Here is a 23,764-nt window from a genome sequence, read left to right on the forward strand (position 1 = left end):
CAGCAACTAAACTAGGAAAAGAACTCTAACACTTGAGTTCGAACAGTTCTAGTCTATTACAATTGAAACCTATCCATTTTGGTATCATCAAACCTAGGATTAGGATATTTCATTAAGTTCCCAACAATTTTCCCATTTTTGATGATGCCAAAACCACACAACAGTTCTAAGCAAGAAAAAGACTGAACTCAAAGCACAAGTTATTAAACAGGGTGAATACTATTCCCCCTTAGCAATATAACCTAAAACTTGCACTTTGAAGGAAGAACACAATAGTTGTAAGAAACTGAACGAGGACAAAATTGAAAGAAGGTAATCAGAGCCTGGACAAAAAGTTATTGTCTTCAGGTTGAGATAAAAAAGAAGTTCTTTTCAATAAAAATAACTGATGAGAAATCAGTTGAGGTACAGAGCAAGACATACAAGGAGTATTTATATAATTTTTGGTTAAGATGGAGTTTGATTAAAAATTAATATGGAATAAAAGATATAATTTGTGAAAAAATGAGAACGAAGGAGAATAGAGAATTTTTAAAATGATGAAATTCTAGATATGCCTCGTAAGCTAAACCATTTTCCTATTATAAAGAAGATTGAAATCTATACTTAATAATATTATCTTACATAACATGGATAACACTTTTGTCAAACATCTAACATGGTGGGATTACAATATATGAATGGTGATTTCAAAATTTATAGCATTAAATAGTTACGGAGAAATACGTGCGCATGGCACGTGCCATCTCAACATTCGATCAAGAAATGACAACTATTAGTACTATGTTTGGCAGCTCTTGCGACATCATGGGCCTGCTTTGCACGTGGGCTTAAACAAGCCCATGACAATGCGTCAACTAAATCCAATTTTGTCACCTTCCTCAGCTCAGACTATTAATACATGTACAATAAGCAAAGGATATGTATATATGAAGTTATGAACACACACATATTAGCTTTAAATTATTCTTTTCGTCCTCCAATAAGTGTCCACCTGTCAGAAAATGTATATCAAGGAAATTGAAAACTATATTCCTTACCCTGATTATGGTAGGAAATACGGAGAGTGTAAATTTCACAGTTTTATTAAAAAATTGAAAAATAGTTTGACATCATTTTTACATAAAATTTTGAAACAAAACATGTCTTCTTATAATAAGGAAATTGGAAAATTTACTCTTTTTAACCTTCTTTTAGTAGAATCTTAATTATTATAGTAGGAAATATGAAGAGTGATTAATTTCATAGTTTGATATTTCGTGCGTCCCACAATTTAGTATTCATATTTCTATTTTAATTTGTCCCTTAGTATTATTTTTTATTTTTAGTAAAATTACTCCACATAATCCAATAAAATGTAGGCCCTTTTTATTTACTTTAATCACTTTAACACTTTCATAAAAAGATTAAACTCTTATTCCACTCACAACACACTCAATCATTCTATTTTAACTCGTGTCATTCTCAAATAAATACTAAATTGGGGGATGTAGGGAGTATCATTTATGCAAAAAACTTTAAAATAAAACGCATAGTTGGAAATATTTGTTTTAAAAAACTAAAATAATTACTCAAGTACTGATGTGGATACTTTTATGTATTCATTTTTTGGATTCAAGCTAATAGTTAGAATATATATGAATTATTTTTTAAATGGTGTGGTTAAGTCAGAAGTTCAGAGATGAAACTAACATCAATATCAAGGTTCGTCGAAACTGAAAAATATATAATAAAGTCAAGCCTGAAGAAGCTAATAAGGATCAATTGAAGATGACAATGAAGTCAGACCTAAACAACGTCAGACATGAAGAAAGAAGTCAACCTTGAAGAATGCTGAATGCAAAGAAGCCAACCTTGAAAAAGATTATAGTCAAATAGAAAGACCGCAAGCCTTGGAAGCTATAAATCGCCAAAGCTGAAAGACAGAAAACTCGTGTAGCCTATATTATATTTATGGGTGAAAGACATATATAGCCACTTTCGTATAGTTGGGTTGGGTCGTTCTTATATAAGCCACCAACATAAGGTTCTTAGCTAGTTAGCCAGAATACCAAAAAAGGACAAGATTGCCCTAAACATTCATATTGCTTATTCCAACTTTTGAAGATATATGCAAGATACGATATCAGGCTCAACAAGCTTCTGTAACACTTCAACATAAATTCTAACGTAAACCAACTTTGTACTTTTAGTTGAATTTAAAAATAAATAAATAAATAAATAAATAAAACGTGTAGATTAAAATCGTTTTTCTATCTTGAAGTGGGCGTGTCATTCGAACACATTTTCTGAAACCCTAAGCAGAGAAATTCCAAAGTACATGTAAGGAATTGAGATTTTGCAAGTTGTGATAAATTGGGTTTCACACTACTAAATATTGCGCTTATACATAACGGTAGTTTTACATTATCTATGTATCTAAAGTTGTGACATATATATTGGTATTATGTGTGAAGGCACTGATACATAACGGAAAAAAACCGTTATCTAAAATATATATATAACGGTATAATGCGCTCATACATAACAAAAAAATATCGTTATGTATATCTATTATACATAACATTTGTTACTGTTATCAAAGAATACTTAGAACCATTATTTAATATTTTTTATTTTTTATTTCATCATATTTAACGATTTTTTTTACTTTACATAATAGTTTAAACTGTTATCTTTGTCATAATACATAACAGTTCTTTATCATTATAAATGTTTTTATATTTGTTGTATGATTGTGTTATAGATAACGATATTTTATTGTATTCCAGCCACAACCTTCACCATTTCATTTTTTTTTTCATTTTTTTGTTATTTATCTCGAGAACTAAATAAATAATTCTAAAACAACAAAATAATATTCCATCTGTCCCACTTATCTTGGCACATTTGCTTTGGATAAGAAAATTAAGAATAAATAGTTAAGAGTGTAAAGTGAGTATAGCCATTTACTTTATGTATGTAGAGAATGTAGGGACCACATACTTTATTTAAAAAATGTCATTATAAATGGGACAAATTAAAAAGGAAAGTATGTCAACATAAATGGAACGGATGAAGTAATCATCAATGATATATATTATATATCATCCAAAACATTCATACGTTATCATTCAAATATAACCAAAAAGCCAGAAATAGTTGTAGTTGTCGAGCTTTGGATTGTGAAAAATAATGGAGAATTGTTATAGTGAAAATTCTGTGAATTCAAGTGATTTGTTTTTTCTTTTTGCGTTAGGTGAGGTAAATAATAATAATAATAATAACCTACTTTTGTTGTCGGAGCCTCAGTTGGCAAGCTTTTTCATTTCTCTTGCATCTCTATCTTCTGCAATACTTCAAAATCGTAAATCATAATTTGGGAGAAAGCTCCTTTTTTTCAGAATAGAAATGGACGATTTGGGATTCGGGAATAACCCAAATTCTACTTCATCGGGATTTAAAACTAATATGGATTACAATGTAGGGTTGCGATGTTCTTCGTCGCTTTTCTTCACATAAACTTCAAATTTTTTGTTTAGGAGAATAATAGTTAGGAAAAAAAAAAATAAGTGTAATGAAAAACAATGACGTCTTATTTTAATAAGGGAATAATGATTTGGGAAAAAATATTAAGATAATACGAAAAGGTATATATAAAAACAATTTTGATTAAATAGATGTTCAAAAACCAGCTTGTTGTTAAGGTGAATCAACGTCGAATATTAAAATCAAAATTTAATATCATACTATAAGTTATATTTACAAGTTAGAGGGCTTGTCTTCTCTTTTCGGCTAGGTAAGGGGAGTGGTCTATGTGGACGTTTTCATGCATTCTTTTTTAGGTCTTTATTAATAATTAAATATGTATAAATTATCTTTAAAATAGTTACAATTCAAGTCAGAGGTTTAGAGCTAGAACTTACATTGGAGTCGAGGCCCGTCAGATCTTAGAAATACGTAATGAAGTCAAGCTCGAAGAAAACAATGAAATCAGACCTAAAGAAGACAAAGGTCAAATCGCTAGAGTTCAAAGACAGATGAAACTAGCTTGAATTATATTTATATTATCATTTGGACCAAAAAATTCTTTTTCTTTACTGATATCTTTTTTCATAGGTTTTAGCCATAAAAAATTGAATAAGACTGGGATCAAAGGACCTTGCTAACGAGTGGTAGTGTTATATATATTTTATTTTTAAACTATAAATAAAAACATTGTACTCAACTATTAGAAGTTTGATGATACGGTAAACGACACCGGATTTACGTGGTTCGGTCGAGAAGACCTACGTCCACGGGAGTTTTGGGGGTTTTTCACTATAATCGAGAAAGTATTTTACAGTTTACAAGTTGTAGGCCAAGAAAAAATGACTATCCCCCCAAAATAAGAGCTAAAAGGAGCTATTTATAGGAAATGGAGAAAGCAAGGGCCCATTAACCCATTAGCCCTAAATAATTGGGCCCAAGCCCCTATTACATGAGCTTCGATCTTTAATCGAACCGAGAGTCGTGTTGCACTGCTGTAGTAATTCCCTGTCAAGTCCAACTGAACCAAATATTAATAATAATAATAATAGCATTAATAATAAAGATAAAAGGAAAATACTGTAGCATTGTTTAGCACAGCGCTGGTGCATATTTCAGTCCTCATCAAAGTTATTTATAATTTCCTTATTAAAAATAAAGAACTTTTCTTTTTCCATGAATATAAGTTAATTTTTTTTTCTGTGACTCTTTAACTCGATGTTCTTTATTTTATAAATTTAATATTGTGATTAAAATTCATCACAACAATTAAAAAAATAGTACTCCTTTCATCCTATAAGAAGATATCACATTTTTAATTTTCGTCATCCCATAGAAAAGTATCACTTTTATTTTGGGACATGTCCACATTTTCTTTTCTTTTTTTATCACTACCGCGCATTTCTACATAATCTCATAATTAATTCAACCACAATAACTCATTTCCACTCAATACATCAACTATCCACTTTTTGTTTCATCTCATATGTAATTAATACTTTCTTACAAAACAGAGAGAGTGTTTTATTCATTAAGGAGGCATTTGTTTGAGTGATAAGACATAATTGATAAAATAATTCACCTTAATCAAATATTTGATTTGTATAGTTGAGCCTATAATTGATAACTCGACCAGTATCTGATCATTAAAATAAATAATCATCTCAATTTAAAATTAAATAAATTATTTAATTATCTTTTTAACTCAAATAATTTTATCATTATTATCTATGTTATCCATAAAACGAAATACTGAAAATAGAAAGAAATGAAAGCAAAAGAGATGGCTGGCTGGTATGAAATCTCAAAGTGAGCGAGTCCTAAAGCAAAGCGGGCCCAATGGAATTGAGTGCATCACCTTCCTGCATTTACATTCTTATCAACATCTCAATCGTAGGCTGTCAGCTACGTTGCAGGCCCGCCCACCATTCAGGGCCCTGCTGCGGGCCCACGGCCCGGTCTCTTCATGGCTGCATGCATGCCATCTTTGACGGACAAGCCCTCTTACACTACACGTGTATGGCAGATTCCCTCTCTTTCTACGTGGCAACCATCTATTCGTCTGCCCCTCCCTGATTTTTGTTCCGCTTTATTATTATTTAAATCAGCCGTTTCTAATTTACGAACTCCATCTCTATCTCAATTCAATAAGCCACAAGTTAAGTACAATATTAAGAAACGAATATTTATAATAAAATAAAAATAAAAATATTTTTTCTTAAAAATATGTATTTATAAAAGATAAAATAAAAATATTATTTCTTAAATAAAATAAGAGATAATTATATGTGACTCACAATTATATTTGATAAAAATATACTCCCTCCGTCCCACTGTAAGTGAGACATTTTTTTTGGGCACGAGAATTAAGAAATGTGTATTTTGTGTGTAAGTGAAAAAGTGAAAAGGTGTTTAAAGGGAAAAACTTTTACCAAAAAAAGAAAGAGTCTCACTTACAGTGGAACGCCCAAAATAAAAAGAGTCTCAGATACAGTGGGACGGAGGGAGTATCTATCACATCTTTATCGTGTGTAGAAAACGAATCCTTAGTAGTATTTAGATTTGTGTTCGTACACTATGCGAAACAATCAACTTTGTTTTGAAATAAGAAGCGCATACTTAAAATTTGTATGCGGTATGGGATAAAATGTAATATATTTGATTGAAATGTCTTTTATTATATGTCATATTAATATCATATTTGTTTGAATGTATTAAAATATCTATAAAATATAATATTTTATTTAGTATGATGTATTAGTACACAGAATTTCTCAAATCATTATAATTTTTTCGAGCTTTCAATTTATACATGATCCTGTGTTCGTATTACTTCTTACTAAATAAGATATTAGAATGTCATGGTATATTATATACTCTAATTTCCAGTACCAAAATGAGCCATAATTATATAAGCAGTATACACTTAGTCCTAAGTCCTAAAATAAAATCTTTCAAAAGATACAAACTTGTCTTATCTATAAATTTGGAAGAATAAAAAATAAAAAAATTGTATGTCTGAGAAGGAGCATTACTTATTTTATATAAATCACAATTAACAAGCAGAGATAAAAAAGAAAATGCATGAAGAATCTTAAATCACTTACTATAATAATTTAATCTTTTTACCTTTATGAAAGAAGTTAAATGTGAAGAACATGAGAGCACCCACAGTGAAGACCCGATAGGGGGACTCGAGTCACTCCTGAGATCGGGTCACCCACTGCAACCTCAGGGGTCTCGAGTCTGTCACGTTTTATCAGGCCAAGCCTGATCTCCTTTTATGCGCGCGTGTGCTGAGCACGCACCTACTTTTTTTTTAATCGAATTTAAAGGTTAATATAGTCGTTCACCTTTTTTGATTTTTGCTCCCAACGGCTATGAAGCCGTTTTTCCCTTCTTTTTTTCCCCCCCTTCTATAAATACCTCCACTCATTTCTTCATTCACACTCACAAATAATTCTATCTTTCAATCTTTCTTCATTTTCTCTTTCAATCTTCCTCTCTTTTTCTTCAAAAAATGGAATGGTTCGATGATAATTCGTCGTCTTCCTCCGACGAGGCAGCGCAGGCGATCATCGATGAGATTCAGGAGCAGAAACAATTGCTTGCTCAAATGTACTCCCAACCGGCGGCAGAACGTGTTGTTCATCACCGACAATACGGCCACCATGATCGTGAGGCTGTCCATTTACGACTTATGCAAGACTATTTCAACGACAATTCGACGTATGGGCCTTCATTTTTCCAACATCGTTATCGGATGCAGAAGAAATTGTTCTTGCGCATCGTCGAGGCTGTTCAAAGTGAAGATACTTATTTTCAGATGAGCCATGATGCACGAGGTCGGGACTCTCTCACGCTTTTGCAGAAATACACGGCGGCTATCCGTCAATTAGCCACCGGCGTCAGTGCGGATACTTTCGACGAGTATCTCAAGGTCGCCGACACGACGGGGCGTCTATGCCTCAGAGATTCTGCAAGGTTGTCATCCGGGCTTACTCAGGGGAGTATCTTCCACGTCCGACGCAGGCGGACATCCAACACCTTCTTTAGATGCACGAGGCGCGACACGAATTTCCCGGGATGCTCGAAAGTCTCAATTGTATGTATTGGGCGTGGAAGAATTGCCCAAAGGCGTGGCATGGCGCATATACACGCGGTGATCAAGGGGAGCCCACCTTGATCTTGGAAGCCGTTGCATCTCACGATTTGTGGATTTGGCATGCCTTCTTCGGTGTCGCCGGTTCGAACAACGACATCAACGTTCTGAACCAGTCGCCTCTCTTCTCCGACGTGTTGGATGGAACGGCGGCACCAGTGGTCTTTGAGGCCAACCGGCGCTACTACCAGATGGGCTACTATTTGTGCGACGGCATATATCCGGAGTGGTGCTGCTTCATCAAGAGTCTGCAGATGGCGACCAATCCAAAGGAGGCGAGGTTCAAGAAGATGCAAGAATCAGCACGAAAGGATGTCGAACGTGCCTTTGGAGTGCTTCAGGCTCGATGGGGAATCATTCGAAATCCGGCGCTAGGTTGGTACATCGACAATCTCAAGGAAATCATGATGTGTTGCATCATTCTCCACAACATGATTGTTGAGAAAGAAGGTAAAAGAGCTGCCCATTGGTAGAACATAGGGCGTCTAGCAGTGACTTGTCCGAGAGTGCTCGAGCAACACCGTTTTGCTTCTAGGAATACGTGTAAAGAGATGCAATTTTTCGAGATTGACAGATACATGCTCAGCTCCAACGTGATTTGATCGAGCACATTTGGGCACGTTTCAGACCTCTAGAGCTAGAATAGTTATTTTAGGATATGTCTTAAATTTTTAAGAATGATGTAATTTTTTTATGTAATTTTTAGGATTTTAAAATTAAGGGTTAATTGCCTGTAAATCCATAACGTTTACACGGAATTGGTTTTTGCTCCTATTTAAAAAAATCTGCCTCTAATTACATAACCTTTTGTTTTTGTCTCGTTTTTGTCTTTGTCCGGTGATCGGATTTTTCTTACGCCAGCGCCGAAAATTACAAGGTGGCAGCCGGAATCAATGCAGTGTCAGCCGGAAAGTGACACCTAAGCAAATTTAGGACATGTGGAAAAAAATAAAAAAAATGATAAAGAAAACATCCACATCATCATCTTCTCCATTCTCCCACCTCCTAAACCCTAACTCTCCCCCCGCCGGCACCGCTTGCCGCCACTACACGCCGGCGCCGGCAGCACCTTCCCCCTCCCTAGACCCGTCGGCCTCCCCCTCCCCAGACCCCGTCTACCCCTTCCATCCCCCAAAATCCCGTCAACTCCTCCCCCATCCCCTGATCCCGACGCCCCCCTCCCAACCCCAGATCCCGCCGCAACCTGCCACAACCACACGTCGGCGCCCGCCGCCCCCTCCTCGTCCCCAGACCCGTCAGCCCTTCCCTCCCAGGCTGTGGTCGTGCGCCTCTTTCTCTCTCATCTACCCTCACCATACCTCCCATCCACCGCCTCTCTTCCACCATCCATCGTAAAATCCTAGCGTAACCCCAGCCCCGCCGATCTCTGCAAATTCGGCCAGGCAACCCCAACCCCAGCCGACATCTTCTCCGGCTAACCCCTACACAATCGCACAGATCTGAAATCTAAGAAGACGCAGAATTCAAAGAGAGGCGGCGCAAAGATTTGGGGTGGAGGGTTGACGGGCTCTGGGAAGGGGGAGGGGGCGGCGCCGAGGGTGGGGAGGGAGAGGGGGTGGCGAGCGCCGGATTGGTGGCAGCGACGGCGGCGGGTGGGGGGAGGGGAAGTTAGGGGTGGGGGAAGGGGAAGGGCACTGGTTTCGATTTTTGTTTTCTTTTTTTTTGTTTTTGTTTTATTTTTTTTTATTTTATGCCACATGTAAAAAAAATATCTAGGTGTCAATTCCGATTGCCACCTTGTCGATTCCAGCTGCCACCGTGTCATTTTCGGCGCTGGCGAAAGAAAAAATCGGTCATCGGACGAAAACGAGACAAAAATGAATGGTTGTGTATTTAAAAGCATATTTTTTAAATTAGGAGCAAAAACCAATTCTGTGAAAACGTTATGGATTTACAGGCAATTAACCCTAAAATTAATGCAATTTAAATTTGAAGTAAATTATGTTATTTAAATTTATGCAATTAAATTTAAATGAAAAATATAAAAATCAAAACTAAAAAAATCAAGTTAGCTATCATGTCATCTCACTGCAGCCTTCTTAACCCAATGTGGTCCCTCTCTATCAGGTCAACTATCATGTCTTGACCCAATATGATTCCCCTTTATCAGGTCAGCTATCAGGTCATCCCCGTGGATGCCCTAAAGAAAGGAAAGGGCGTGATAGGAAGAGTGAAGAAGAAAGATGGAAAAAGGGGGGGAATGATGTTTGGATCAAAGTGATAAGAAGGGGTATATGAAATAGGAGCCTCCCATAACTGCTGACACATTTCGGCATTTACAGCCAAACTACCCAAACGTGACTTATCAATCTCCCATTAGCTGCTCACTGCTGCTACGTCCCTTTCTCCCCTCACCCTAATACCAACTTCCAAAATTAAATTATTTAGATACTATTCACTAATCTCTAAATTCACTATCTTTAAGTCATTTTGGGAATTTCTCTAACTACATGCACTATCATTTGATTCACCACATTAGGTCTGTTTTTTAATATGTTCAATTCAAAAGACAATTCATGGATGACATGAATTATATACAAAAAGACATATCTAACTTAATTAGCAAACAAGTAAAAGTTTTTTTTTTTTTTTTGAAGATGAAGGAAAAAGAAGAATTTTGCACTTGTATAATCACATGTAAATGAAATTCGAAATTGACATCGATAAAATTTTGCACTTGTATAAAAAAAAAACTGAACTTCACAATTTTGCAATCCAAACATACAATAGAACATGCTCAAGAACCTATATATGAAAGTAAAAGATAAATAGGTGGCATGACATTAAAATAATGTTTTGTAATTAAGAAAGTAAGAATAGGATTTATTAAAAGAAAGTAAGAATAGAAAACTTCACTGAAACAATATTGATTTACTAAAATATGTATAAATAAATAAAATTGCCGCTATTATAAACAAAATATACTGATTCTGCCCCAGCTTACAGCTTCACTGTCGGAAGACAAAAACCAGACATGGATTAACACATGTAAAAACATTGTTCTGATAAGGACGATATTCAACTTAATAGTATTAAAAAAAATTAATGGCGATACGATGTCACGTAAATCCCTTTAAAATTATGGAAGGTAGCAAAAATATCAGCATCTTTAGTGTGCAAAAGTTGCAAGGGATGTGGAACGTTGGAGTGCAACCTTTCAAAGATGTTGACTTTGGTGGCCTTATGTTTCCCATTTCCCACACTTTATTTCATTCTTTGTCATCTTCTATTTTAGTAGAGAAGCGCACAGTAGCAAAATGTCTCTGTTTTCCCTTTAAGAAGCATCACACCATCCCAACTCACGTTACGACTCATGAATATTAGATCTAATATTACTAAAAAAAAAATGGAGCATATAAATCTAATTGAATCCTTTTAAGAAATAGCTTAATGCTAAAAGTTACTATAGTATTTTTATACACTAAAATCATAATAAAAGTCTCAAATTCGAATTTTCATCGTCGGTATAGATATGAGGCTACAGCCAGCCACATTTAATATTTTCTAGTATAATAATTTATCAGGCTTCTATGGTTTGGAGCGTATTTAACAAAGTGTTGTCCGTCTACAGGGGAAATAAAAAATAAAAAGTGAAAAGGAAAGCAGAGTAAAAGTAAATTTATGTATGATAGAAAGATGAAGAGCAAATGCAAAAATTCATTATTTACATGGAAGAAGAAGAAGAGCATAAAAATGGAAAGCAAGAATAATGTTGAAATGGTCAATATTGCCAGAACCATGTGCCTTGAACTTGATCTTGAACAGGGAATCCGAGATTGCAGGAGTTGGGCTGGAGATCATCGTAGCACTCGATTTCGAGTTTGGGAAAACAAGAGGGCGGCATAAGGCTTCTGCTGAGGGTGTCGTCTTCATCTTGCGAGAAATCCGAAGCTTCCACGTGAGAAGAATCAGCCGGCTCCAATGTCGCCGACTGGCTCTCCGAATCGAACACAGCCGAGCTCGCCGCCTCTTCTTTCTTCGCCGATGGGCTCTTCATCAGCAACTTCTCCGTCAGAAGATTCACCTGTAACAACCAAGATCAAGTCTTTTGATTTGTGTTTGTTAACAAAAGTGAATGAATTGGGACCTGGTTTCTCATGTTGTCGTTCTCTTTGAAAAGGGCGTCGTAGTCGGAAGTGAGCTTGTCGTAGCTGGCCTTCAAGGCGGCGTATTCTTTCTCGAGCACCTTGGTTTTGTAGCGGGCTCTTCGATTTTGGAACCAGATTGCCACTTGCCTTGGCTGCAAACCCACTTCTTTAGCGAGCTGGATTTTTCTCTCAGGTTCCAGCTTATTTTCCACCTCGAAGCTTTTTTCCAGAAACTGAACTTGATCGTGAGAGAGCCGCCGTTTCTTCTCCGGCTGCTGGAAGCAAGGGTCAAATTCGTCGTTGCAGTTTTCCGCTTTTACGTTTATGTTTTCTCCTTCGAAGCTCACCATCGATGCAGAGCCTTAAACAGAGCAGAGCAACAACAATCATAACATTCGAATCTTCAGTTTCTCGTTCAATAATGTTCAAGCTAAAGTTGATAATCCGACATCCGAAAGTTATCTCATCATTAGATTCCAATGTTGGAACAGTATGTACAATTTGCACTCATCAAAAGCTACTTTTTTTTTAATTTCAATTGACAAAGCAATACTAAATCAGCAGCTAGCAGAAAGTAATGGAACAAAAGCAAACAACAGTACCCTTTTTTCCTCTATTATAAACACAATCGAAAACAGACAAAGTTGGGAAAGAAAAATAATGTAAGAATGAATGAAGCCCATTAGTCATGAGGCGAGTAATGGAGTGCATACCTTGAAAAGAAGGGGAAGAATTGGGAACCCAGAGAGAATCAAGAACCTCGGAACTCTCACTCTTGAGCAAAAGATTAGGCATGCGGGAATCGTCGTAAACCCCTCCACCCTCCATAGATTTGATCTGCAGAAAAAAGACTGGATTTTTGTAGGGGAAATCTGAGTTGCAACAAGTTGAGTGGCAGTGAAAGAGAGAGAGAGAGAGAGAAAGAGGTGTATTAAGGCTTGTGACGGAAGAAAGTGGTGCTGAGCATAATGTTGACGAGGGAAATGCAGGAGTGAGGAGGGCTCAGACCCATCATCAGTCAGCAGAAGAGCGAGCAGACGAGAAAGGGGAGAGAGAGAGAGAGAGAGAGTGCGTGATGATTTGGAGTGAAGAAAACTATGCAGAGGAGAGAGAAAGAGATTCTTGTATGGGAAGAGGAGCCTGATAGCTCGATGGGGATTATAACAATGCCTGTTACTTGTTGGGGTGGAACTCGTGTTGCTGCTATTACTAAATTGCCCTTCAACTTTCTTATTTGCATTGCCCCAATCAAACCATCATATATGAGTCTCCATTGGGTGCATAATATTAAAAGTTTTATAAATTTTCATTTCTTATTTATCAAATTTAAATGCATTTTAAAATTATAATAAATATTACCTTTTGAAATTAAAATTTTCATTAAATTAAAGTTCAAACATTACAATAATTAAAATTAAATTATAATAATAAAAAAATTAGTTCCATCATTAATGTACGTTTTTTAACTTTGTCAACGAGTCTCTTGTGCTTCCTCCGCGTCAATCTTCAATTTGTTCGCTTTGAAAATTTGGAGGTCGAAAAATTCACATTGAATCTTGCTGAAATCGTCGATAGAGTTTGTGATTCTATCCATTGCCGCATTGTATTTTATCTTTTTCCTTTGAGTCGAGTTCTCGACCTTCATGTCTTTCCCCTTATCTTACTTGGACGTCTTTCAGCTTATAGGTCTCGTCGTGATGTTCGGGTCAGAGGACATCGTCATGTACCTCAGAGCCTTTCGAAGAGTGGATGTCGTCGCCAGAGGATGCGAAACGTTAAAATTCGCGGAGAACACGCCAAACCCAAAAATATTTGAATGGAGCCTCATTGTTGGCTTGATAGCTTTCCTGAGTTTGTTGAGTGAGGTCATCACTCATGTTGCTTCTCCAATTGGCTCGATATTTCTCGTACGTGATTGTTTGACGTCTTTTTGGACGCGTTGAAAGTGCGACTTGATTTGTTTGTTGTCGCGAGTCGAAGTGTCAGAAGCTCGACCTTTGTTGAATTTTTTAGTGATCTCTCCTTAATAGACGAGTGCCTTTTGATCGGTACTTTTGATGGCGTTGTGGGTTGTCTTCTCCCAAAGCGTACAAATGAGCTCAGTCTCGGTCAGGGTGTAGCCGGTGCATGACTTCGTCTTCTTTGGGTGATGAGGAATCTCCGTTACTTCATCTTGAACGAATTGAGTGTCGTTCATGTTGATAGCCTAAAGACCCTGAGGGTTGAATGTTTGGATGCTTGAAAGAATGATGAGAAGCCCATCAGAGAAGAAGTTGGGATTGCTGACGAATTTGGTTGATTGCTTCACCAATTATTGAAGTTACGATCCATTTTTTTAAGAAAAAAATGGGATGAAGAAGGTGTAGAATAATGAATAATAATAAGAAGAAGAAAATGAGAGCAAAAGTATGAATTATGGTGTAAAATTTGGGATGAAAGAGTGATATTTATAAGTAAATAAAAGAAAAGGAAAAAGAAAAAAAATAGGGGAGATAGTCGTTGTTGTAATGGTTGTTAAATTAAAAAAAAAATCAAATTTTTAGCTAAATAATTGTTAAACATTAAATTTTGATTTTTTTTTTTATATATATATATAGCCCCTTCATAGCAAGAGTCATTTAACAAACATCAAGAACCCCGCGTGGAGACGAGGGCCAACAATCGAGCCCTAATGCGTGGCATCGCGGCACGGCTCTAAGAGCATCTCCAATGCATGGTGTCTTAGGGGGTGTCTTAGATGGTGGTCCCCACCTAAGACACACCCCTCTCCAATGCACATTTCCACAAAATTCATATTTCTACACTTTTATTTTTAAATTCTCAATTTCATTAAAAATAAAATTAAACATTACAATAATTAAAATAAAATTAAAAATATAATTAAAATACGATAATAAAATAAAAAATAACAATAATTTCATAATTTAAATAAGCCCTCGACGCTTGAGCACTTCCTGGACTAAGTGGTTGTGCAAGGTCAATTGTGCCTCCGTCATACCCGTTGTGTCCTTGTTCAAGAATTTCATATCCATCTTCTCCCGTTTCATCTCGACTTGCATTTTTTTGACCTCGGCGATTTCCCCCGTTTTGAGAGAATGCTCCCTCATGCTTTCGGCCACCTTCTCGAGGGCGTCGGAGAACGTCGAACCTCCTCCCTTCTTCGCCTTGCCCTTGTCTCGCTTTGCCGCTTTTTGGCCTTGGGGCCTCGTCGTGACACTCGGTTCCAAAGAAGTGGTGGTTGCTCCACCATCGGAGCCCTTCGATTTCTTTGCGGAGTGGACATCCCCGGCTTGCGACATGAATCTTTCGCATTCGCGAAGCACTTTCCAAGCTTCGATGTAGGAGAATTGCTTCTTGAAATTCGCCTCGAACATCGTCTAGGCTTGTTGGGTGATTTGATCGTCGCTCATACCACTCCCCCAATTCTCCTTGCAAGTGTTGTAGAAGCCCTTAAAGAATTTCGTCTCCTTTTGGACACGGGCAAAGTGGGACTTGAGATGTTCCGACATTCGTGGTGGCGCTTCCGACTCATTGAGCGCGTTGAAATTCTCCACGATTGCTCCCCAATATTGGAGCAACCTTTGGGAGGTCCCCCAAAATAGGATTGTGGGTTGCCTCCGCCCACAAGATTGCCACGAGCTCGGACTCCTCACTAGAATATGAAGCGCGGGTGCCCTTGGCTTTCGGCCTCACCGCCTCCGGCTCTTCTTGGACGTTGGCATTCGCCGTCGGCGTGGGAAGATTTCCCGTAGCCAAGACATTGGAAGCTTGTGAAAATGGAGCAAATCCCATCATTGAAAGCATCGGACCGCCTGTTGCTCGAGGTATTCATCGAATTCGCGATCCATTACAAGCAAAATGTAGAAAAGAGAATTGTTGTTGGGATTTAAAAAATTTTAAAGAGAGAATTGTAGTTGAGAAAGTGGTAAATTTGATATTGTGGAAGAGTGGTATTTATAGAGGGGAAAAAAGGAAAAAAATAAATAAAAAAAAGCCATTTAAAATGGCAACGGTCGAATTTAAAAAAAAAACAAAAAAAAATTTGCAACGGCTTTTTTAAATTTGAAAAATGAATTTCGATTTTTTTTAAATGGGGCGCGCGCGCCAACCATTTCCTCCCTTCGCCCTGTGTCTTCGCTAAGACACCGCCTCGTATCAGGGCGGGTCTCCATCGCTGGCATCCTCCCAGCAACCCGGATCAACACTCCACTCGCACCGACGAGTGGAGATGCTCTAAGGAACCCAGTTTGAGGCGTGAATAATTGTTGGCTGCCCTAGTTTAAGGTAGTCAACCCGGTTTTATTATTATTATTATTATTATTATTATTATTATTATTATTATTATTATTATTATTATTATTATTATTATTATTATTATTATTATTAATGATGATGGAATTGTTTCTTAATACTATCATTGGCCACATTGGTACAAGGTAGTCAACGGATTATCCTATAACTGAAGGGGCTTTTAATTTGCATGATTAAGTATAATTTATTTTTAAGACTTTAAGAACATGATTTATTTAATTTTTTAAAAAAGAATATGATTTATTTAAATTTCAATTTTTAATGAAAAAAAATAAAAAAAATTAATTTAAATAATAGAATAATTAAGGATATTGGAATATCTTAACATTTCAATCAATCAAAATAAATAAAGAATTAATCTTACTATTTTTATTTATCAAAACTAACCCTTCAAAATAAACACATTTAATAATCTTCTACCTAAAATAAAATAAGTATACACAAAACTTGAGTGTATTTCGTTTGTCATAAAACAATTAAAATTTATAAAAACTAGTTTGAACAAGCTCTCTTTAATTTAAATGAACATATATAATATTTCATTCGTGTCATTATAAGTTACTTAAAATATTTCAACACAAAAATTAAAAATATGTAAATTTGTTAAAAGTGACAAGGTCCATATTTTTTTAAAGATTAAATTTTTTATTTATAAAAATATATCACGTATAATGTGTGGGTTCAAAATAGAATACAATTACTCCCTCCATCCCACGAATCTTGACACGTTTCTCTTTTTGGGTCGTCCCACGAATCTTGGCACGTTTTCATTTTGGGTAATAATTATTACTTTCTCTTTTCTACTTTATCACTTTTATTACTCTCTCTCTCTTATACTTTATCACTTTTATTATCGTCTCTCTGCTACTTTATTATTTTTATATTTTATTAACTGCACACTTAAAACACTAATTTATAATTTCTTAATTCTCATGCCGAATTCAAGCGTGTCAAGATTCGTGGGATGAAGGCAGTAATATTTAGTGGGACGAGGGGGAGCATGATATTTATTGGGTTGTGCCTACTTACAAATAAGGGCAAATTGCATGAAAATACCCCACTTTTTTTCAAATTTGATTTTTTGACAAACTTTTTTTTTGTTGCAAAAATTTGAACGAGCTTTCAATTTGTTGCAATGTCCGGCCCGTTAAATTTTCGGGCCAAATTAAATCATAGTTGGCAGCCCGGAATGCCAACGTGGCATTAAAAATGCCACATCACACTCACAAACCCCCCACGTCACCCTCTCTCCCTCTCTCTCTCTCTCTCCACGCCCTGTTTCCGCCCCCTCCAAACAACATCGCCGCCACTTCCTCCCGGAATTCTGGGACCTCCACAGCAACGGTCACCGCCCCCAAATTCCAAACAACTCGCTGGACTTCCTCCCTCCACCGCCACAGATACCCAACAACCACGCCGTCCCGAAATCAGAAATTGAAGAATGAAGAAGAAAAACTTTCAATTCTAGAAAAAAAAACTTCAAAAAAATGCTCCTAAATCAAGGAAAATCGAGAATTTCAGGGGGAGTGGTCTCAGAGATGTTATCATCTCATCATCGACCTTTTTCCCGGCGAGGATTTCAAGAAAAATCGAGGGGCAGCGGCGCTGCTTGGTTAGGGTTTACAGAGGGGCGGCGCCGCCCCAAATACCTTTCAACCCCGTCGCGCCACTTCCTCCTCCGCCCAAATCTGTCCAGATTCTCGGGTCTCCCCACATCACCATCTCCGACTCCCTGTTTTCCACCGCCCAAATTCTCGGGTCCACCGGCTTGAGGGCCGACGTTTTCTCTAGCCGAAGAGCGGCGAGCAAGCGAATTAGGGCTCACCCCATTTTCTCAGGCGGCGGCACTGGTTTCCATTTGGACACCACTACCTGTTTTGTTCTCAGAAGAACGGCGACCGGCGATTTGAGAAAATGAGGAAGCAGGAGAGACGATGAGAACCGGCGATTTGAGAAAAGTAGGGAGCGGGAGAGACGATGGGAGAATTTGGAGGGGGGCGAAACAGGTCGTGGAGAGAGAGAGAGAGAGGGAGAGAGGGTGACGTGGGGGGTTTGTGAGTGTGATGTGGCATTTTTAATGTCACGTTGGCATTCATTTGGCCCGAAAATTTAACGGGCCGGACATTGCAACAAATTGAAAGCTCGTTCAAATTTTTGCAACAAAAAAAAAAAATTGTCAAAAAATTAAATTTGAAAAAAAGTGGGGTATTTTCATGCAATTTGCCCTACAAATAAAAAAAAGTTAGGAGATAAAAACGGTGGTAGGTTATAAATAGCAAAAGAGGGCAGTATAGTCAAAGAAAAGATGAAAGAGAAAGAAGAGATGACAAGGAGGAGAAAAAAACAAAGGAAACAAGTCCAATCAGTCACAATCTATGGGCAGCTCTGGAATTTAGGGGTACTTCACTTTGATGACTCATCACCCTTTAACCAATTATATGACCGTTTACTTAATATTACTAGTTTTTTTCTTTTTTTTCTTCACCTCTTTTTTCTTGAAAGACAATAAAGTAAACTTCTCACTAAAAAGGTGAAAAAAGAAGGAAGAAAAAAATGTCCTATATTTTTCAACACAACGATAATAAAATTATGAACCGACGAAGATTGATAAGTTATCAAATCATAGTCGTTGAAAATCTAATTCCAATGGTATTTCTTGAAAAAAATCGGTACAAAATTTGTACATAAAAAATGATTTCTAATAACTATGTATTAGATTTCTAATAAATCAACACACGCAAAATTACAAAATTGGTTATCAACACAAAAATTACAAAATCGGTTATCTCGTTCCTTGCACCAACATAATATTAGTATAAACAATATATTCATATGATCATTTAAAAAAAAAACACAATATTTGGTCACTAATTAAAAAAATATAAAATCTGATCAATTTTTAAGATTTATGACTATTTTGCCCTTAATTAGGACGAGCCAAATTTGAGTTGGATTCAGATTTGCGCGCGGATTAGACACAAATAACACTATTAGTACCACTAGTGTCATATATTCAGTGCTGCACAAATGGTACTTATGGCCATATTAGTGTCAAACGAATGATATTTATGACCATATTAGTGTCATTAGTGTCATATATATGTGTGCTGATATTATTTAGATAGGTACAGTTATATGACTATTTTGAACACTTTCCCGTAAGGTTTAGATTATCATTTAAGATTTAGATTCCCTATTTAGGGTTTAGATTCTTCATTTTGTGTGTTGCACGAATGGTACTTATGGCCATATTAGTGTCATTAGTGCATATACTTTCTTATGTAGTGTTCCACCAATGATACTTATGCTCATATTAGTGCTATTAGTGCAATATACTTAGATTTTTTTTTTCGGTTGGCACATATTAGTGCCATATGTCACTAACTCGCGCGCAAACTTGAATTCGATTCGAATCCGATCCGCTCTAATTAAGAGCAAGACAGTCTTTACACATGATTAATGTCAATATTTTGTGTTTTTTAAATTAGTGGTCAAATATTGTATTTCATCCTTTAAAATGGCTATTTCAAAAGCTCTCTCAAATTAGTATATATAAGTACATTGTTTAACAATATGCGCGTGTTTTTAATTATAATGAATTTCAGAGCATTTCAAAAACTAAAATATCAATTTGATGTAAATTCGACAAATTTATATAGTTTTATAAAATGTACATAAAGCAGCAACACGTATAAAATTAATGGCCAATATATTCAGAATAGTTAAAATCAAGCGTTTCATACGAAGGTATAAAATTAGTATCTGTATGTACATTGTTTTCGAATATGGGCATCTGCTATTTAATTATAATGAATTTCAGAGCATTTAAAAACTATACAATTTTAATTTAATGTAAAGAACTCAAGGTCGTAATAGAAGTCTTAAATACTACTCCATTCGTCTCATTATAAATAGCTCAAAATTTTTTCGGACACATAAATTAAAGAGGAAGTATAGATTGGTTAAAAGTGATGAAATATTAAATTTTTCTATGAGTGAAAATTTAAAATGCCTTATTTCTTAAGTTATATATGAAAAATGCTCTCTTTTATAATATGTTTCCTATGCTCTATTCTTTAAATACCCTTAATGTTGATGGATTTGTTTGATTTTTTGTGAAAATCTTACACATTTGACTGATTTGACAGCTATTAGTCTAGAGTATATATGTGACTGGTGAGTGGCTAGATTATCTGACCGCCCGGACGGTCAGAACATTTCACCGAGCAGTCACATAATTTTATTGGCTGGATCATCTGACCGGCCGGTAAAATGATATAACCGCCCGGATGGTCAGTTAATCTAGCCACCCACCGATCACATGTACTCTTGAATGATAGATGTCAAATCGTTGACTGGTAACTGTCAAATGAGTCAAATATGTATACTATTAGACTTTAACAAAAAACTAAACAAACCTATCAATATCGAATGGTAAAATAGGTTCTTTATTTAATTTGGACATAAAATGCTTAAGTTTATAAAGTACTCCATCCGTCCACAATTTAAAGCCCTACTTGCTCTTAATTTTTTATCCGCAAATTAAAGTCCTATTCTGCTTTTTGTATTTTTTTACTATTCTTCTTTTCCTATATTTAATACCCTTTACTACTAATGGACCCACCTTAAAACACTTATCATTTTTATATTCTATATTTACTATACTTTATCACTAGTGGACCCACTCACAATACCTTTATCACTTTAGTCAACTATCTTTATCACTTTAGTCAACTATCCTTATATTTCATCCACATCACTATTTTCAGCTTTCTTAGTCACCGTGCTCACACCAAAGTGGGGCTTTAAATTATAGACGGAGGGAGTATGACATTTTTAACATATAATTTAAGGAATATGGCATTTTTGTCTATCAACACTTTTTCTATTTACGAAAACAAGTCATTTATAGTAGGAGGGTCCAAAATGGAATATATGTCACTTTTAATGGGATGGAGGAAGTATTACATTCGTCCTAACTACCTTGATCAATATTTTTAGGGAGAAAGACATATCTAACCAAAAGCACATAGTTTGAGACTTATATAGCCACCACTTTTAAAAGATGACTTTAGGGGTCAAAAAGCATTGAAAGTACATTTTTTCCCTTACTAATTGGTGAACAAAAGAGAAAATAAATTATTTTCACTCACCACCAACCTCTTCCCATTCTCTCTCTCTCTCTTCCTCCATTAATGAACTCAAAGCTTGTATATCTTCTTCTTCCTCCATATCTTTGATTTTCGCATGTTGTCTTGGACCGTACAACTGACTTTAATGTGATAGTAAATATTAATGTAAGGTAGGTTGATGAAGAAATGAATGAAAAGTGGGTTTACGGTTCTTCTTCCTCATATCTTTTCTTTTTGGTGAAAACCCACGAAATTCTTTGGGCATTCTGATTGTATTTAGGTATATATGTTAAATTCATAGCAAATGTATCAATTGTATGTTTTATTTTCTGACTTTTGTGAGAATATTGCAGTACACAGTAGCCTCTGCGTAAATGACACAGTTAAGACTATATTGATATCAAAATCATGATTTGTTGTTTTGTAATGATAAAATTTAGTTTTTTCACGTCTAAGACCACATTGAATGTGAAAAATATAAAATAAATGCTTGATTTTGAGGACACAACTGAGAGAGAAGGTGTTCTTAGCTACACAGTTGAGTTCAATTATGCACGAGTGTTTATGTTGACTGTGTTGTATTTGTAAATGACACAGGTAAGAATATATTGATATCAAAATCATGATTTATTGTTTTGTAATGATAAAATTTAGTTTTTTCACGTCTAAGATCACATTGAGTGTGAAAAATATAAAATAAATGCTTGATTTTAAGGATACAGCTGGGAGATATGAAGGTGTTCTTAGCTACACAGTTATGTTTTACAATGACACAGTCAACATTAACACCCGTGCACAATTGAGCTCAATTGTGTAGTTAGAAACACAGTAACAAAACATCAACTGTGTACAAAGTCAATCAACCGTGTACATAATATGCACAGTTGAACAATATACACAATTGACATATTATTTATGAATTAGCTTAATTATTTGTTATTAAAAATTGATTAATATTTAATTTTGTTTATTGTTAATTAAATTAGTAATTAATGATATTATTTATTTTTTATTAATTAAGTTACATATTTATTTTTTTTATTATAATATTTATTTTGCGCACAGTTGACTATAATGCGTACACAGTTGATTCAATTTGTACATGTTTGATCAAAATCAATCGTGTAAATGTGTGCACAGTTGAAGTCAATATACACAGTTGACATATTCTTTATGAATTTGCTTAATTATCGTTTACATACTAATTAAATTAAATTAATTAATTAATTTATCAATTAATTAAATAATGTATTAATATATTTATGAACTAATGATTTTAATTTCAAGCGCACAAATTTTTTAATTATTACGTGATAATATGTACACAGTTTATTAATTTATACACTGTTGATTTTAATTGTTGTTTTTAATTATTACGTGATAATATGTACACAGTTTATTAATTTATACACTGTTGATTTTAATTGTTGTGCACAGTCAACTATCAACAATTGAACACATTAGTAATCTAATACGTGATTTTTTTGTAGATATGTCATCATGACGTGTAGCAATTCGCCATGGTGGTTATTGGGAGAATTCTAATTACATAGGTGGGGACGAAGTTCTTTCATACATACTTATGAGTTTGTTATCTTATGATAATCTAGTACGAGAGATTAAAAAGGCATTGAAATATGACTTTGATGGTCAAAAGGAATTGAAAATACTATCTTACCCTTACTAATTAGTACACAAAAATAAAGCAAAATTAAAAAAAAATTATTTGACTTAAAATAATAAAAAAATAAAAGAAAAAGGTTAATCCCTCTCTCTCTCTTAAGCCGAGTCTGGTCTTTTTCTCCTAAAAATCTCCAGCGGTGGCGAGGGCGGCGACGACCTTTCTTCTCCCAGAAAGCGACGCCCCTTCTTTTTTATGATTTTAGAGTTCCCCGATAATGGCGGAGGCGGCGAGATCGACGAGGACGGCGATGAAGTGGTTCAGCGGCCAGAAAGGCTTCGGCTTCATCTCGCCGTAGATTGCTGTGAGGTCGGCCGGAGCAAAACCGTCGAGGTCGTGATCCTCGCCAGGAATCACAAATTACAAATTAATAATATACATTCATAAAGTTAAGTTTGTTCGTATTCATGTGTCACTCAAATTACTGTGTATACATTCATAAAGTTAACTTGGGTTGTTTTGGATGTTTTGAATTTGGATTAGCTGCGTACGAATTTATCTATTTATTGTGCACTTATTTAATTAATTGTGTACATGTGAATGTTTTAGTTGATTTGAATTTGGTAAATTGAATTAACCGTGTACAAAATTCTCAAGTGTGTATGAGTATTCAATTGTGTAAATAACAAATATGTTGAAAAATAAGCAAGTTAATAACCAACAAATTACAAAGCAATAAGTGAAATTAAGAATTCAAATGTACTACCTCCGTCCCATGAAGCGTGACCCATTTCTTTTCGGCACGGAAATTAAGAAATTGGTATTTTGTGTGTTAAGTGTGGTAGGTGAAAAAGTGAAAGGTTGAATAAAGGGTAATTTTTTTACTATTTTTAGAAACAGGTCAAGCTTCGTGGGACAACCC

General features: G+C 35.6%; 1 protein-coding gene across 1 annotated transcript; it reads right to left on the reverse strand.

Annotated features, from left to right (window-relative positions):
• Nucleotides 1-11,298: 11,298 nt before the first annotated feature.
• Nucleotides 11,299-13,010, reverse strand: LOC130995719 (homeobox-leucine zipper protein HAT5-like). The gene is made up of 3 exons (XM_057921115.1): nt 12,492-13,010; nt 11,778-12,139; nt 11,299-11,714 (listed from the first exon to the last, which is right to left on the reverse strand). Exons 1-3 carry the CDS (start codon nt 12,604-12,606, stop codon nt 11,412-11,414), a joined length of 780 nt encoding a protein of 259 aa, XP_057777098.1. The 5' UTR covers nt 12,607-13,010; the 3' UTR covers nt 11,299-11,411.
• Between the last annotated feature and the right edge of the window lie 10,754 nt (nt 13,011-23,764).

Source organism: Salvia miltiorrhiza, chromosome 7 (genome assembly GCF_028751815.1).
Source record: "Salvia miltiorrhiza cultivar Shanhuang (shh) chromosome 7, IMPLAD_Smil_shh, whole genome shotgun sequence".
In the NCBI taxonomy this organism is placed as follows: domain Eukaryota; kingdom Viridiplantae; phylum Streptophyta; class Magnoliopsida; order Lamiales; family Lamiaceae; genus Salvia; species Salvia miltiorrhiza.